Raw genomic sequence first — 15,017 nt, 5'->3', positions numbered from 1 at the left:
GAACCTTTGTTGCACTCTGTCGAAGGCAAGTATATCTTACCTTATGTAGGGAGGCCAGAACTGTACACAATACTCCAGGTGTGGCCTCACTAATGCCCTGTATAATTGTAGTGAGACTTCTTTACTCTAATCCCTTTGTAGCAAAAGCTAACATTTGCTAACATTTGCTTTCCTAATTGCTTTCCTAATAAAGTAAACAGAAGTATTTTCCCATTTAAAGCAATGTGTTTCTGGAATATTACTCCTCTGTTTGATGTTGAAGTGCCACACTGTGTACACTCGTACATTTCTGAACATTTATACTGCCCTTCTGACCCAGCGACTCTTGAATTGTACCAGCCTCTTATCAGGTAACTGAAGTAATATTTGCCAGACTGCGAGTGTCAAGGTGAAATCATTAACAAATATATGTATAACAGTCCAAGAGAAGGGTAAATGTAAGTCAGAGTACTGCAGCAAAGGTTTTTACAGAATTTTTCATAGAATTAACGTAAAATTCTGTATATAGATATCAAACACAAGTCAACAACAGCATTTTGCATTTATAAAGCACCTTTAACATAGTAAAATGTCCCGAGGCGCTTTGCAGGAGCGTAATCAGACACAAACTGACACTGAACCAAAGAAGGAGACATTAGGACGGGTGAGCAAAACGTTGGTCAGACAGCTCGATTCTAAGGACTGTTTTAAAGGAAGGGAGAGAGGTAGAGAGACGTAGAGATTTAGGGAAGGAATTCCAGATCTTGCGGCCCAGAGAGCTGAAGACACGGCCATCAGTGGTGGGGCGAAGGAATTCGGGGATGCACAAAGGGCCAGAATTGGAGGAACGCAGAGTTCTGAGAGGGTTGTAGGGCTGCAGGAGCTTCATCATCATAGGCAGTCCTTCGAAATCGAGGAAGACTTGCTTCCACTCTAAAAGTGCATTCTCAGGTGACTGAACAGTCCAATACGGGAATTACAGTCTCTGTCACAGGTGGGTTGAAGGAAAGGGTGGGTGGGGAGTCTGGTTTGCCGTATGCTCCTTCCGCTGCCTGCGCTTGTTTTCTGCATGCTCTCGGCGACGAGACTCGAGGAGCTCAGCACCCTCCCGGATGCTCTTCCTCCACTTAGGGCTTACAGAGATAGGGAGGGGGGCGAGGCCTTGGAGGGATTTGAACACATGCCCTGCTTTACAAAGCACTGGATAATCTATCTACTGTTCCAGAACAATGGAGCACTTTGAAACCCACAGCTCAATGGAAATTAGCATTGGACTAAGCATTTACATTTATTGCACTTCTAGTGGCAACTCTGTAAGGTAAATGAGGCAATGTTAGTGCCTCTGGTTTTAGGGAGGCCCATGTTAGGAGATATTTTTTTCTTCTGCATTGCAAATGGCAAACATGGTAAGTAGCGCTGGCCACCTAATTTTGATGGCAATGGGCTTGCTGAGGTGGCAACATGAATTCTGCTTTGTGTGCAGACTTCCCCCAAAATTGTAGAAAGTATCACGGTCCAAAAAAGCCACGAGCAGAATGTAGCTAGTGCGCAGTTGTTCCATTGCTTACAGGTCTCTGACATCTGTGCCTTGAGGCAATTGAAAAGGATTCCACAGCACCAGCAGCCATAGCACATTGTTTAGCAATGTCATCATGACTGGAGCCCAGGAGAGGCGTGAATCTGCGGCCCAGAAGAGGCGAGGGCCAAGGGATAGCACGAGCCAGCCCACACTGCGATATGCGTGCGCGCTCGGTCTGTGCAGCAAAGCTGGTCACCAGTTAGTCTTGGGTAATCCTTGCCGCTGGACCAAGATCTAGCTCTGTCAAGCCTGGCCACCACATGTTAAAAAAAAATACAAGCACAGGCATCGTCCACCCTTCACGATGTAGTTCGGATCTGGAATAATAGATCCTTCATTGAAACACCTGTGAACTCATCCTTTTTTGTCGTGGAAGCAAGTCATCCTCGCTTCGAGGGACCACCTATGATGATATGGACAACGTACAATATAAATCAGCCCACGTATCTATTTAGCTACCTCCAACAAACTGTCTTACCAAATGTAATTCAATAGTTAGTCATAATCGGTCATGAATTGTGGTCTCTCTGGGTGCATACGATGTGCGCACGCACCTGAAGTGGTCTCGCAAATGCCGGTTCTCAGTCATGTGCCAAGAACGATATCATTGATCAGTCAAAATGTCCACATCTCCGGGAGTAAGACGTACACAGGTGGAGATTTGGGCTATTTGCCCAACTCCTGCCCAGCGAATGTCCTTCAAACTGTTACGCCTGGTAAAAGCAAGCGTATAGCCTAGTTTTACCAGCGTAAGCATTTTAAAACATCGAAAAATTTAATTATATTAAATTTATCCTGTCCATTAAGGTAAATTTATTTTTAAAACATATTTTTAAAAAAATCAAAAAAATTTTTTTTTCAGTTTCAATTAATTTTAAACATGTGAGGTTTTTTTTTATTTATTGTGTTGTGTTTATGTGTTTTGGGGATATTTGCATTGATAATAATGGGAGCTCGGAACTCACCATTATTATCAATGAAAATACTCCATGTTTATTGGTGGTCCAGGCCCATGTGATCACAGGTTGCACTTATGTTCCTGGGATGTGTGGGCCTCTGCACTGGGCTGCGCAACTAGGCCTCGGACCGTAATTATACGTTCCCCCGGGACCACCAGGTACTTTTGGACCCAAATTTTCTGGCCAAGGTTTCACCAGTAATTTTAAAGGTTGTTCTCTTTTGATATTCTCTAGGTCTCCGGGGCTGCAGCGATCTATATGAATGAGGACATGTCAAGTGATGAAAATGATAACGATCAGGATTTGGAACAGGTAAGAACCATTGAAGCCAGCTGCACCTGACGATCGTGTACTGTCAATCCCTCCATTCCCCGGGAAGGTAGAACAGAGCAAATGATCCTAGTGTACCTCACTCCCAATCCCTACAACCCCCCTAAACATTGACCATTTACTCTCCACTTATAATAAGAGCTTGCCACCAACTCTCCTGTGGCATGCGCAGCAAACACATGGGGCTAGAAATTCCACTGAAGGGCTCCTAAGGCGCTAATATTGCCCGGGCACTAAATTTAGCGCCGGAAGATTTTTAGTGTGGGCCCACCAAAATTCAGTTTCAGCGCCCTGTGAGCGGAGCGGAGTGCGAAGGGAGACATTCCACACTTCTCTCAGGGCGCTAGGCCAGGTGAGCAACTGAAGATCCCGCACTAAAGAGCCAACTTCGTAGTGCCCTGAGAGAGGTCTCCCAGCAAAAAAAACATCACAACAAAATTCACAAAACACATTCCCTATTCATTACTCACCCCAAATAAAGTTAAATCCCAACAAAAAAATTCCAAAAATCAACCTTACCTGATACAAGATGAGGAGAAATGTTTTCACGCAGAGGGTGGTGAACCTGTGGAATTCTCTACTACAGAAAGCTGTGGAGGCCACCCACTGAATATATTTAAGAGGGTGCTAGATAGATTTCGAGAAACAAAAGACATCAAGGGGTATGGGGAAAAGTGGGAATATGGTTTTTGAGATAGAGGATCAGCCAGGATCATATTGAATGGCGGTGCAGACTTGAAGGGCCAAACGGCCTACTACTGCTCATATTTTCTATGTTTCTATGCATTCCCATAGCGCCCGGGACAGCTCTGCACGCCAGGCTTTCTCTGGTGAGATCACCGCGGGTCGCTAAGGGTGGCGAGCAAACCGAAGTTTGCTTCCGTGTCGCTACCGGGGGGCGTTGCACACCGGCGCTCCGCTCCCGGGCGATACTCCTCAACGCCGCAGGTACCGACACACCAAAGTTGCCTACTGTCGACGCTCGCTGGCGTTAACCCTTTCGGGCCGCTCGCGGTGGGGGGGGGGGTGGCGCTATCCAACCGAATTTTTCGCCCGTGACATGTGATGTTGCCAGCTGCCGCGGGAGACATGCGCACCCAGCAAGATGGCGTTTCCAGCCACTCCGCTACCGCGTGGCCGCAACATTCCAGTGCAAACACCGAGGCTGGGGGCAGAGTCGGGCAAAATGTGCAGAGGGCCAAAGCAGTCTTGTTAACGTCAGGGGGAGGGGACAGCACCAAAGAAAATGGTAACTTTTAAAAGGTTGCGCCTGCACAGCTGTTGAAAAGTCAACTTTCCCTTGCAATATGAGCAACAGCGGCAGGACAGCACCCAGCACCGCAGAACCCCTTCAGGATAAATGGTCCGTTGGACATGTGCAATTTCACAGTGCATTCACGAATTCATATTTCAAGCTCCGACTTTCACGTCCCCCGAATTACCAAATTCACTTTTTTCCCACTCACTTCACTAACTGGCAAACGCTCTGGTGTTTGGTCTGCGGGAAAATAGCAGAGACTTGCATCCTTCGAGTGCTACTTCCCCTCTCCTCCAGCCCCGCTTTAGACTACATCTCTGTACCACCAGTCTCTGATACAGGTCCAGTAGAAAGCGATGCTTATTTTCCATGTCTCCAACCCCCGATCTCATGATCCCCAAAGCCTGCGATCGGGGCATTGCCGGAGGCTGGAAGGTTGTCTAATTGATACGATGGTGCGTTGTTTGCTGTGGGAGTACCACGGTCCTGCTGCCATTGACACATGATCAAATTCTAAATGCCTACAAACCATCATATACTCCTACAGAGTAGAGTCGGTAGAGTAGTCTAAATGTTTTGTTGTGTATAAACACTCTCAGTTACAACATTTTAATATTTGAGTTTTGATTGCTAATCTTCTGGCATTACACAAACTTCAGAGTATAATAATAGCTGAGGGCACTCGTGCACATAGGCCAACAGGCTGGGCTGCCATGACAAATTTTAATTAGGTAACAAAATACAATTATCCAGCTTTAAGCAAATTTGGCTGACTGCCAAACATGCAATGTCAAGTCACTGCCAGGCCCTGCACAAGGAAAGGATTCTTGCTGGGTCTTTCCAGCCCAAATATCAAACCTGAGCCAAACTCAAAATCTTGAAAGAATCATGTCCCCTTTTTACATTAGCTGAGATATGTATGACAAAACATGTCTTCATGATTGGACACTATGGCCTAGACCCTCCCTGTCAGTCGTACCCAATGGGAGGGAAAAATCAACCCCTATGTCTTCAACAGGTCAACTAATTCTCAAATTGGAAAAATTACACAACTTGGGATTTGTTTTGCTAGTTTATAGCCAAGGATTTCTTCATGTCTATCAACACTCCCATTGACACTGTATTGATTTTTAAAACCCGTGTAGAATATTGCTATATTACTTCGACAAAAACTATACCGAAGAATTTTACCACAAGAGGCTATTGAGGTAAAGTCAATGAGTACATTTAAGAGGGAAATAACACTTGAAGAAGAAATATATTAAATGGCAGACAAAGAGCGGGGGAATAAATACACTAACTGTTTCAACAACAGCAACTGGTATTTATATAGCACCTTTAAAGTAGTGAAACTTCCCATGGCGCTTCACAGGAGTATTATGGGATAAAAAATTTGACACCGAATCGCATAAGGAGAAATCAGGGCAGGTGACCAAAAGCTTGGTCAAAGAGGTAGGTTTTAAGGAGCGTCTTGAAGGAGGAAAGAGAGGTAGAGAGGCAGAGAGGTTTAGGCAGGGAGTTCCAGAGCTTAGGGCCTAGGCAACAGAAGGTATGGCCACCAATGGTTGAGCGATTATAATCACGTATGCTCAAGAGGGCAGAATTAGAGGAGTGCAGACATCTCACAGGTTTGTGGGGCTGGAAGAGATTACAGAGATAAGCAGGGGTGAGGCCATGGAGGGATTTGAAAACAAGGATGAGAATTTTGAAATCAAGGCGTTGCTTAACCGGGAGCCAATGTAGGTCAACGAGCACAGGAGTGATGGGTGAATGGGGCTTGGAGTGAGTTAGGACACAGGCAGCCGAGCTTTGGATCACCTCAAGTTTACGTAGGGTAGAATGTGGGAGGCCGCCAGGAGTGCATCGAGACCACCTACACACAATATTTCCTTGGCTCATTTTGAATAACCCTAAATCCCATTTGTTGACATGAACCTGTCTAGTTCCGTCTTGAAACCCATTAAAGTTTCTTGTTCTAGTAATCAATTCCACATACTTACATGAACATAAGAACATAAGAAATAGGAGCAGGAGTAGGCCATTTGGCCCCTCGAGCCTGCTCTGCCATTCAATATGCTGATCGGATCCTGGCCTTAACTCTACTTCCCTGCCTGCTCCCCACAACTCCCTTAACGTTCATAAATCTGTCTATCTCCACCTTAAATATATTCAATTCTTCCCACCCTTTTAATGAAAATGTTCCTCCTGCAATTCCTATTTTCTTTTGTTGTCCTTAATTTGCAACTTTGACCCCTTATGCTTAAATTCTGTGCACGACAGAAAAGCTCATTTGTCCTAACCTTTCATAATTTTAAACACTTCTGCCATATCCATTCATTTTCTAGAGAGGAAACATCCAGGGATGTTAATCTTTCCTCATACAATCTTCTTAGAAGTTCTGGGATAAATCGTGTACCACTTCTCTGCATTGACTCCAATAATTGAATATCCTTTTGGAACAGAGGAGGCTGATAGGAGAATTAATTGAAGTGTGTAAAATTATGAGGAGTCTAGATAGAGTGGATAGGAAGGACCTATTTCCCTCAGCAGAGAGGTCAATAACCAGGGGGCAAAGATTTGAAGTAATTTGCAGAAGGATTAGAGAGGAGTTGAGGAGAACTTTTTTCACCCAGAGAGTGGTGGGGGTCTGGAACTCACTGCCTGAAAGGATGATAGAGACAGGAACCCACATTGCATTTAAAATTACTTGGATATGCACTTTAAGTGCCATAACATAGAAAATGAAACATAGAAAATAGGTGCAGGAGCAGGCCATTCGGCCCTTTGAGCCTGCACCTACAGGACTAGAGATCAAGAGCTGGAAAGTGGGATTTGGCTGGATAGCTCTTATTTGGTCGGCACGGACATGATGGGCTGAACAGCCTCCTTCTGAACCGTAAATTGCTATGATTTCTATGAAATGGGATTATAGTATATAGCTCTTATAGGGGAAGCATCATACACAATGAGCTGAATCAATTCGTAATTTTCTGATTCTATACGCAGCTCACATGGTTTGCAATGAGCACATGCAGACCAGGATGATAATCACGTTTATTTTGCTGAATCAGCTGCTCTCAGCTAATGTGGCAATGTGGGCGGAATAGCTCAGGAGGTTAACATTGACCAATATTCCCATTTGTAATCACCGTTTGCAGCGAACTCAACGCCACCACCACGCACATTGAATAAGCTGCCCTATTCTCTAGGGTCATGCAAAGAATGGTCACATGGGGGACATACTGGGGGCAGTTGGGGTGACACTGAACTATCCAAGAGTCCCCATTATCAGGAGCAGTAAGGGAGGAACGTTAGAGAGAAAATGGGAGGCAAGAAATTAACTTAGAGCACACTTGTTTTAAGATCAATTCTTATTTGTTTGCGAAATCTGTTCATAGCAAACCTTGCAAAGACAAACAATTAATATAATTATATGTTGATGCAGGGCCAGCATTCTGTCACCAAGATTTGCAATTTAATGTAGAGCAGTTTCAAATGAGCTAAGATATTAATGGTTTACTTACTTCTCTGCACTAATTGTATTGCAGTATTTCAAACAGCTGCAATAATCCACTGGACGAACTTTTACCACAGTCCAATACGTAAACCCTTGGAGAGGGTGCAGAAAAGATTTATGAGACTGATTCCGGGGATGAGGGACTTCAGATACGTGGATAGACTGGAGAAGCTGGGGTTGTTCTCCTTAGAGCAGAGAAGGTTGAGAGGAGATTTGATAGAGGTGTTCAAAATCATGAGGGGTCTAGACAGAGTAGATAGAGAGAAACTGTTCCCATTGGCAGAAGGGTCGAGAACCAGAGGGCGCAGATTTAAGGTGATTAGCAGAAGAATCAAAGACGACATGAAGAAAAACTGTTTTACGCAGCGAGTGGTTAGGACCTGGAATGCACTGCCTGAAGGGAGTTGGATAAGTACCTGAACAAAAAAGATTTGCAGGGTTACGGGAAAAGGCTGAGCGAGTGGGACTAGCTGAGGTGCTCTTGCAGGGAACTGGCACGGGTTCGACGGGCCGAATGGCCTTCTTCCGTGCTACAATCATTCTACGATTCTATCATTCTATAACCCACTAGTGGCAATTAGACAATTATCCAAAGTCCCTTCTGTGTTGTCAGGTACAGCCTCACTAAACATTCTCCTTCTCGATAGCATTATTCTTCAATGGTTATTCTGAAACTGTGGAACCATCTAGTGGTGAAAGAAAGCAAAGTGCCAGCTGTTTCAACACCAATAACTTATTACTGATGCCGTGGTAGTTGACTTTAGAAATAAAAAATGGTTGTTTCTGTTCAAGAATTTGCATTTCTAATGGCACTTTACCGCATCCTCGTGACATCCCAGAATGCTTCACCTCCAATGAATGAAATACAGGTATAGCTTCTCAAATCCGACTGTCCGAAAATTGGAATTGTCCCGAAAAAGGACATTTTTGAGAAAATCCCAGTTGATATTCAGTTAAATAAAATCCGGAATTAGTGTCCAAAGCCGGCGGGCCGGACTAATTATCGGCTTCGCCGCTATGTTTTAAGTGGAGTGTGATCGTTCCTAGCCTTGCTGAATGACCCTCGACCTGGCCCAACCCGACCTGACCCACGCCACCATTAGTACTTTGTCTGTCTTGGTAACATATGTACGCTCTTCGGACATTTTATTGTTTTCTTGTCTGCAATCCAGAAAAATCCGAAAACTGGGTCGGTCTCGATCCCGAGGTTGCCGGATTTGAGACGTTGTACCTGTACTTTTAAAATGTGCTCACTTCTGTTATATGTGAACACGCAGCAGCCGATTTGCACACAGCAAAAATGCCATGGGATCTTTAACATCCTCCTGGACAGACAGCCAGGCGCTTGGTTTAATAGCTCTTCTGAAAGACAGCACCTCTAACAAGGGCTTCTTCTGAAGGGTCAGCCTGGAGTGTGGTCTTGAACCCTTAACCTTCTGGCTCAGGGACCAGACAAGTTAACATTCAACAACTGAGCCAAGCTTGCCATTAATATGTCATTGTTTTTCTTTCCCTGCCATACCAGCTATTCATTTTAAGCCACATTTTGTTTTTCCATTCTCAGTGCCAAGTAGCATTCCTGAGTTGCTAGGGCAGGCAGGTGACCAATGTTAATGCAGCTTCAACACTGGCTGTTAAGAGCTGTACAGATTGACTCACTGCCTGATTTCTGCTACTCTCGCAGAAAGTACTTCAAAGGTCAGCTTTCTCGATCAGCAGAACCCTCGTCTCCAAGTCAGAAATTGGGGGTTTCAAGCACCACTCTGGGACTCAAGGACACATCCTAGGCTGACACTTCAGTGCTGCACTGTCGGATGTGCCGTCTTTCGGATGAGACAGTAAGCCAAGGCCCCCATATGTCTGTTCAGGTAGACCTAAAAGATCCAATGACGCTATTCGAAAAAGGAAAAAGTGTTCGCCCAGTGTCCTGTTCAATATTCCTCTCTCAACCAACACCACCAAAAACAGATTAATAATTTATCCCATTCACTGTTTGCGGGACCTCGCTAATTGGCTGCCGCATTTGCCAACATAACATCAGCGACTAGACTTCAAAAATAATTCATTGGCCTTGAAGCACTTTGGGACATCTTGAAGGCATGAAAGGCGCTATATAAATGTATGTTCTTTCTTTCTCAACTGTGACCCCAAGCAGCCTTGCTGAGATTCGAAACTCACCATCAACTAGGTTGATATCAGAGATGAGGGGGTTGACTTATGAGGAAAGGTTGAGTAGGTTGGGCCTCTACTCATTGGAATTCAGAAGAATGAGACGTGATCTTATCGAAATGTATAATATTATGAGGGGGCTTGACAAGGTGGATGCAGAGAGGATGTTTCCACTGATGGGGGAGACTAGAACTAGAGGGCATAATCTTAGAATAAGGGGCCGCCCATTTAAAACAGAGATGAGGAGGAATTTCTTCTCTTAGAGGGTTGTAAATCTGTGGAATTTACACCTCAGAGCTGTGAAAGCTGGGACATTGAATAAATTTAAGACAAAGATAGGCAGTTTCTTAACCGATAAGGGAATAGGGGGTTATGGGAAGCGGGCAGGGAAGTGGACCTGACTCCATGATTGGATCAGCCATGATCGTATTAAATGGCGGAGCAGGCTCGAGGGGCCATATAGCCTACTCCTGCTCCTACTTCTTATGTTCTTATGTAACATATGAGAATCCATATCCTGCCACCTCATGGCCAATGCATTAGTTGACCAATGCACTGTGCCTGGCTTGACTCCAGTTAGCTGTTCAGGTTCAATTTACAGAAGACTGTATATAATTGGATATCTTCAGTAAACTGATAATATTTAATTGTCTTATTCCAATCGCAGAGATTGTTTTGTTGTTATTCAGAAAGCCAGATGAAGGGCAGGACCCATGGTAGAGAACAGCGAGGTTGATAACAGGAGAGAAGACAACATAAATCAGGATGTAATGAGGCGATGCCAGGACTCAGTTTTCAAAGCTGGCAGATTGTAGGAGGAAGGGAAGATTGAGGGAGGGATGGAGTTCCACAGGTTAGGTGTCCTGGGAGTAAGCTATAATAGGAGATTAACATTCTTCTTTATGTGTGAACTCAAGTTGAAGGCTGTTAGTGCTGGGGAATAGAGCATGTTTCCTTCAGGAAGTTGGTGTCTTCATCAAGCACTTTCAAGTCAGGTTTAGAAGAGTTAGATATAATCATTTAGAGCAGAGAAGGCAGCCATTTAACACAACACGTTTGCACTAACTCTCCAAGGTAGCTATCCACTCAGTGCCATTCCGCTGCCCTTTCCCAACATCCTTCTCAATTTTGCATTTAAAAAAATATTTATTCACTATATTTTAAAAGTGTAATGTACATAATGATTCGAAAGACTCGTTACTGTAAGCTCACTCCGGTGCGAACCTGGTTCAACCTTATTCATGCCCAAAGTGCGCACATGACATGGTACTCACTCTTATATACCAGGGCCCGGGCACACGTGCGTACAGCCCAAAGACCTCCGCCAGTGGCGCCCCCTGGTGTCTAGTGACCCCAAGCATCAATACATAACATAAAGCAATATAGATTCTGCTTCCACCACTGTTTCTGATGTAAGAACATAAAAATTAGGAGTAGGAGTAGGCCATTTGGCCCTCTCGAGCCTGCTCCGCTATTCAATAAGATCATGGCTGATCTTCTACCTCAACTCCACTTGCCTGCACTATCCCCATATCCCTTGATTCCCTTAATATCCAAAAATCTAGCGATCTCTGTCTCGAATATACTCAATGACGGAGCCTCCACAGCCCTCTGGGGGTAGAGAATCCCAAACATACGCCACCCTCAGTGAAAAAATTTCTTCTCATCTCAGTCCTAAATGGCAGACCCCTTATTCTGAGACTGTGACCCCTGGTTCTAGACTCCCCAGTCAGGGGAAACATACTCCCTGCACCTACTCTGTTGAGCCCTGTAAGAATTTTGTACATTTTAATGAGAGCACCTCTCATTCTTCGAGCAACCCTCTGTTTAAAAATAAAATTATTTTAACTTCTCCTTTTATTATTTTGGTGATGATCTTAAATTTCTACCTGTTAGTTCCTGACTCACTGGTAGGTGGAACTATTTTCCCTATTTACCTTATTAAAGCCACTTATAATTTTGAATACCTCGGAAGATCTCATTTTAACCTTGAACCTTTTTTACCAGTTTCTCTGGGGTTTTTTTTACATTACTAAAGCCTGGTACTATCTTAGTGAATCTTCTGTCTCCATGAACTTTGCCTCCTTCCTAAAGTAGGGTGACTATCAGTGGATACAGTATTCCAACTATGTCATAACCAGTAATTCCATCATCACCCCTGGCAACCAAATTTTAAGTTGAACTACATTTCCTTTAAAGTTTTATTTGGAAATGTGTGGGTTCTAGTGCCTTTATCTAATGGGGGGCACTTGATTTAAAGTTATGCTCCAAATAGTAGTAGAGCTGCTGCATTGTGAGTGGCTTAGCCAGTCACATGATGTTCAGGAGATTCATAACCAACGATTTGTATAGATTTAGTATTTGCTCTTTACTTTTGAACTCTACGCCCCTATTTTATAAAATGTAGGATCCCATATGCTTTGTATTATTGGAATATTTATACAGACGGAGAGTAAGTTCAGTTATTAGCTAGTGGGGCGTTGACACAGACTGCCAGTTGGTACTGCATTTAGATATTGGGACCGTATTGCATGATTAAATGATAGTTTTGAGATAAAGTTAATAATCTGCGTCTTTTCCGTCTCCTTCACAAAGAAAGGAGCGTAACTGAATATCCATTGTGCACCAGTTGAATGAAGAGGATCACGCGACAATTAGCATTGTATACTTAAATCCTTCACTCTTTTTTTCTTCTCCCTGTAGGTCATGTTTGGAACAATGTTTGATAATAGTGTTGGGGACCATACTATTCTATGAACAAATTGAGAAGTACTGAAGATCAAAAGCAAGTGATTTGCACTCGAAGCCACAAGAGCTTTCAGAACAAATAACTTGGCAAATGTGTATTGTAAAGTGCTTTGCACTGGCTTCTGATACACTAAGTGATGTGGAAAAGGGCATAAGTGTGCAGACACCAGTTATTAGTTAAAGCGTGCATCTTTTTCTCGGTTGTAGTGTACTATTTCTTATTTCAAACACAATACGATTGGACACATCTTCTCATACCCGCGTGGAATGTCTTGATTCGGCACACGCGAGAATACGTACTATTGTGCTCGGTTCACCATGCCAGCAGCCCGGCTGCAGTCAGCGCCCCTCCTCTCTGTGAAGGAATTCTAAAAGTAGGGGCTCCCACTTTTAATGCTAATGTCTTTTTAGGACGTGTTCAGAAACATGAGAAAAACTCCAGCTTGAGGTCACTTGCGACGTGAAGTCTTACCAAAGAGTCTAAGGGTGTCAGATAAAGCACTGTGCTGCACGCAGACATAAGTACCAGAGAATGTAGTGCCATTGCAAGAGAAGCAGAGACAACAGATACCCAAGTGCACTTTCCAGTAGGAGTCAGTGGATAGCAATAAGGACCAGTAACCCCGGCTGATGTTTTTCACTCCTTAGCCCAAGCACTGAAGCTGAATGCAGTGCCCCAAATGTGCTCAGCTCACTTAGAGACAGAGTGGGAATCGAACTCTTGAGACTTTCTTAGTTTGTATGGGTCAGCAACATGGATACAACACAATCGTGCCTTAATCCTCTGAGCCACTATAAAAGAGCAATTAAGGATGATTGCAGAAAAGCAGTTTAAATGCTTTAATTTTTTTTTACACATCCAACTGGACACAAAGAAGTAACACGGGGCGATTTATTTTCCATTAAGTTATTGGGTTCGGTGAATTAGACTACATTTTAAAGAATGGAATATGGCTTAACTGAGGTGCAGTCTGCATCCCTTTAACATAACGTGACTGCTATTCTGAAGGTCCTGAATTAAGCGCCATAGTCATTCGCTGTCCACCTGTAGAACAAACTGTTGCCTCTCGTTCTGAAAAACAAAACCCATTCCTGTGTCATTCCCCGACCTTTAGTGACACAAGTGCATTGAATGCACAGCTGCATCATCTCACTGGAAGTTATACTGACAACACAGGAATAGGGTAGGGTTTTTTCATGTTCATGGTTATGAAGTATATAATTATTAAAGTAATAAATTAATGTTTTGTTGCACTCCAGTGTGAAATACATTCAATTGTTATTTAACTGATAAGTACTAGTGTATGCTAATGATATATTAATAAATATAATATATTACCAGGATCCTACATGTCACTCTTTTTTGGAAGTGTCTTAGAATCATAGTATCATAAAAAATTACAGCACAGAAGGAGGGCATTTGGCCCATCATGTTTGTGCCAGCCGACAAAGAGCCTAATCCCACGTTCCAGCTCGTGGTCCATAGCCCTGTCGATGACGGCACTTCAAGGAATGTCATGAGGTACCTGCCTTTTCTGTTCCCAATTTTGCCGGTGTGATTTTAACTTCCAAATCTAAATGGCAATTCTGCTATTTGGTAAAGTATGGAAGTGGATAGAGAATCACCAAATCCTGCCTACCCAACAGCTGATTTTATCTGCCGACGGTACTTTTAAAAATAGCCACTGAAATCCTGAGAGAAAATAGAGAATTTGTGTCTCCTCTTGGCTGAAGCCATTGCTCTGCCCTTTCTCCCTCTCTCCATGGCCATGTGTCTTCCTCGGCTTCAAATATTTATCCAATTTCCCTTTATATGATGCAATGGTCCCTGCCTCAACCAGTCCTTGTGGCGAAGGATTGCACTCTCCAACAATCCTGGGCATAAAAACATTTCTCAAAGCCCTCCCATCATTCCCTTAGTGACAATTTTAAATTGGTAACCCTTTGTCGTTAAATATCCAACCAGTGGATAAAGTCGTTTTCTACGTAACTATAGCTTCCCATCACTGGTGCCTTCGTGGTGATTCTACATCGTGCTCATACTGAAACGCTTTAATGTACTTTCTATATTGTAATGCCCAAAACTGCACCCAATACACTTAACTGTGGACTAACCAATGTTTTGTACAAATTTATAAATACCTCTTAGATGTCAAGCATAACTCAGTCGCACCCTCACCTCCGAGTCAGAAGGTTGGGGGCTTCAAGTCCCACTTCAGAGACTTGAGCACAAACATCTAGGCTGGCACTCCCATGCAATACTGAGGGAGTGCTGCACTGTCAGAGTGCTGTCTTTCGAATGAGACGGTAAACTGAGGCCCCGTCATAAGAACATAAGAACATAAGAAATAGGAGCAGGAGTAGGCCATGCAGCCCCTCAAGCTGCTCTGCCATTTAATAAGATCATGGCTGATCTGATCATGGACTCAGCTCTTCCTGCCCGCTCCCCATAACCCTTTATTCCCTTATCACTTAAAA

General features: G+C 43.7%; 1 protein-coding gene across 2 annotated transcripts in view; it reads left to right on the top strand.

The window, feature by feature from the left end:
• The window catches only part of LOC139228270 (solute carrier family 26 member 9-like), a 130,621-nt gene extending 116,747 nt beyond the window's left edge, over nucleotides 1–13,874 (top strand). For both annotated transcript variants that reach the window (XM_070859453.1, XM_070859452.1), the window contains 2 exons: nucleotides 2,752–2,829; nucleotides 12,495–13,874. In XM_070859453.1, the coding sequence (XP_070715554.1) occupies nucleotides 2,752–2,829; nucleotides 12,495–12,548 (132 nt within the window). In that variant the 3' untranslated portion in view covers nucleotides 12,549–13,874. The remainder of the gene's footprint in view (nucleotides 1–2,751; nucleotides 2,830–12,494) is intronic.
• Nucleotides 13,875–15,017: the final 1,143 nt, after the last annotated feature.

The sequence above is a fragment of the Pristiophorus japonicus genome, chromosome 17 (assembly GCF_044704955.1).
Source record: "Pristiophorus japonicus isolate sPriJap1 chromosome 17, sPriJap1.hap1, whole genome shotgun sequence".
Lineage (NCBI taxonomy): Eukaryota > Metazoa > Chordata > Chondrichthyes > Pristiophoridae > Pristiophorus > Pristiophorus japonicus.
Note: the sequence above shows the minus strand (reverse complement) of the source record. Positions and strands in the feature narration are given on the sequence as shown.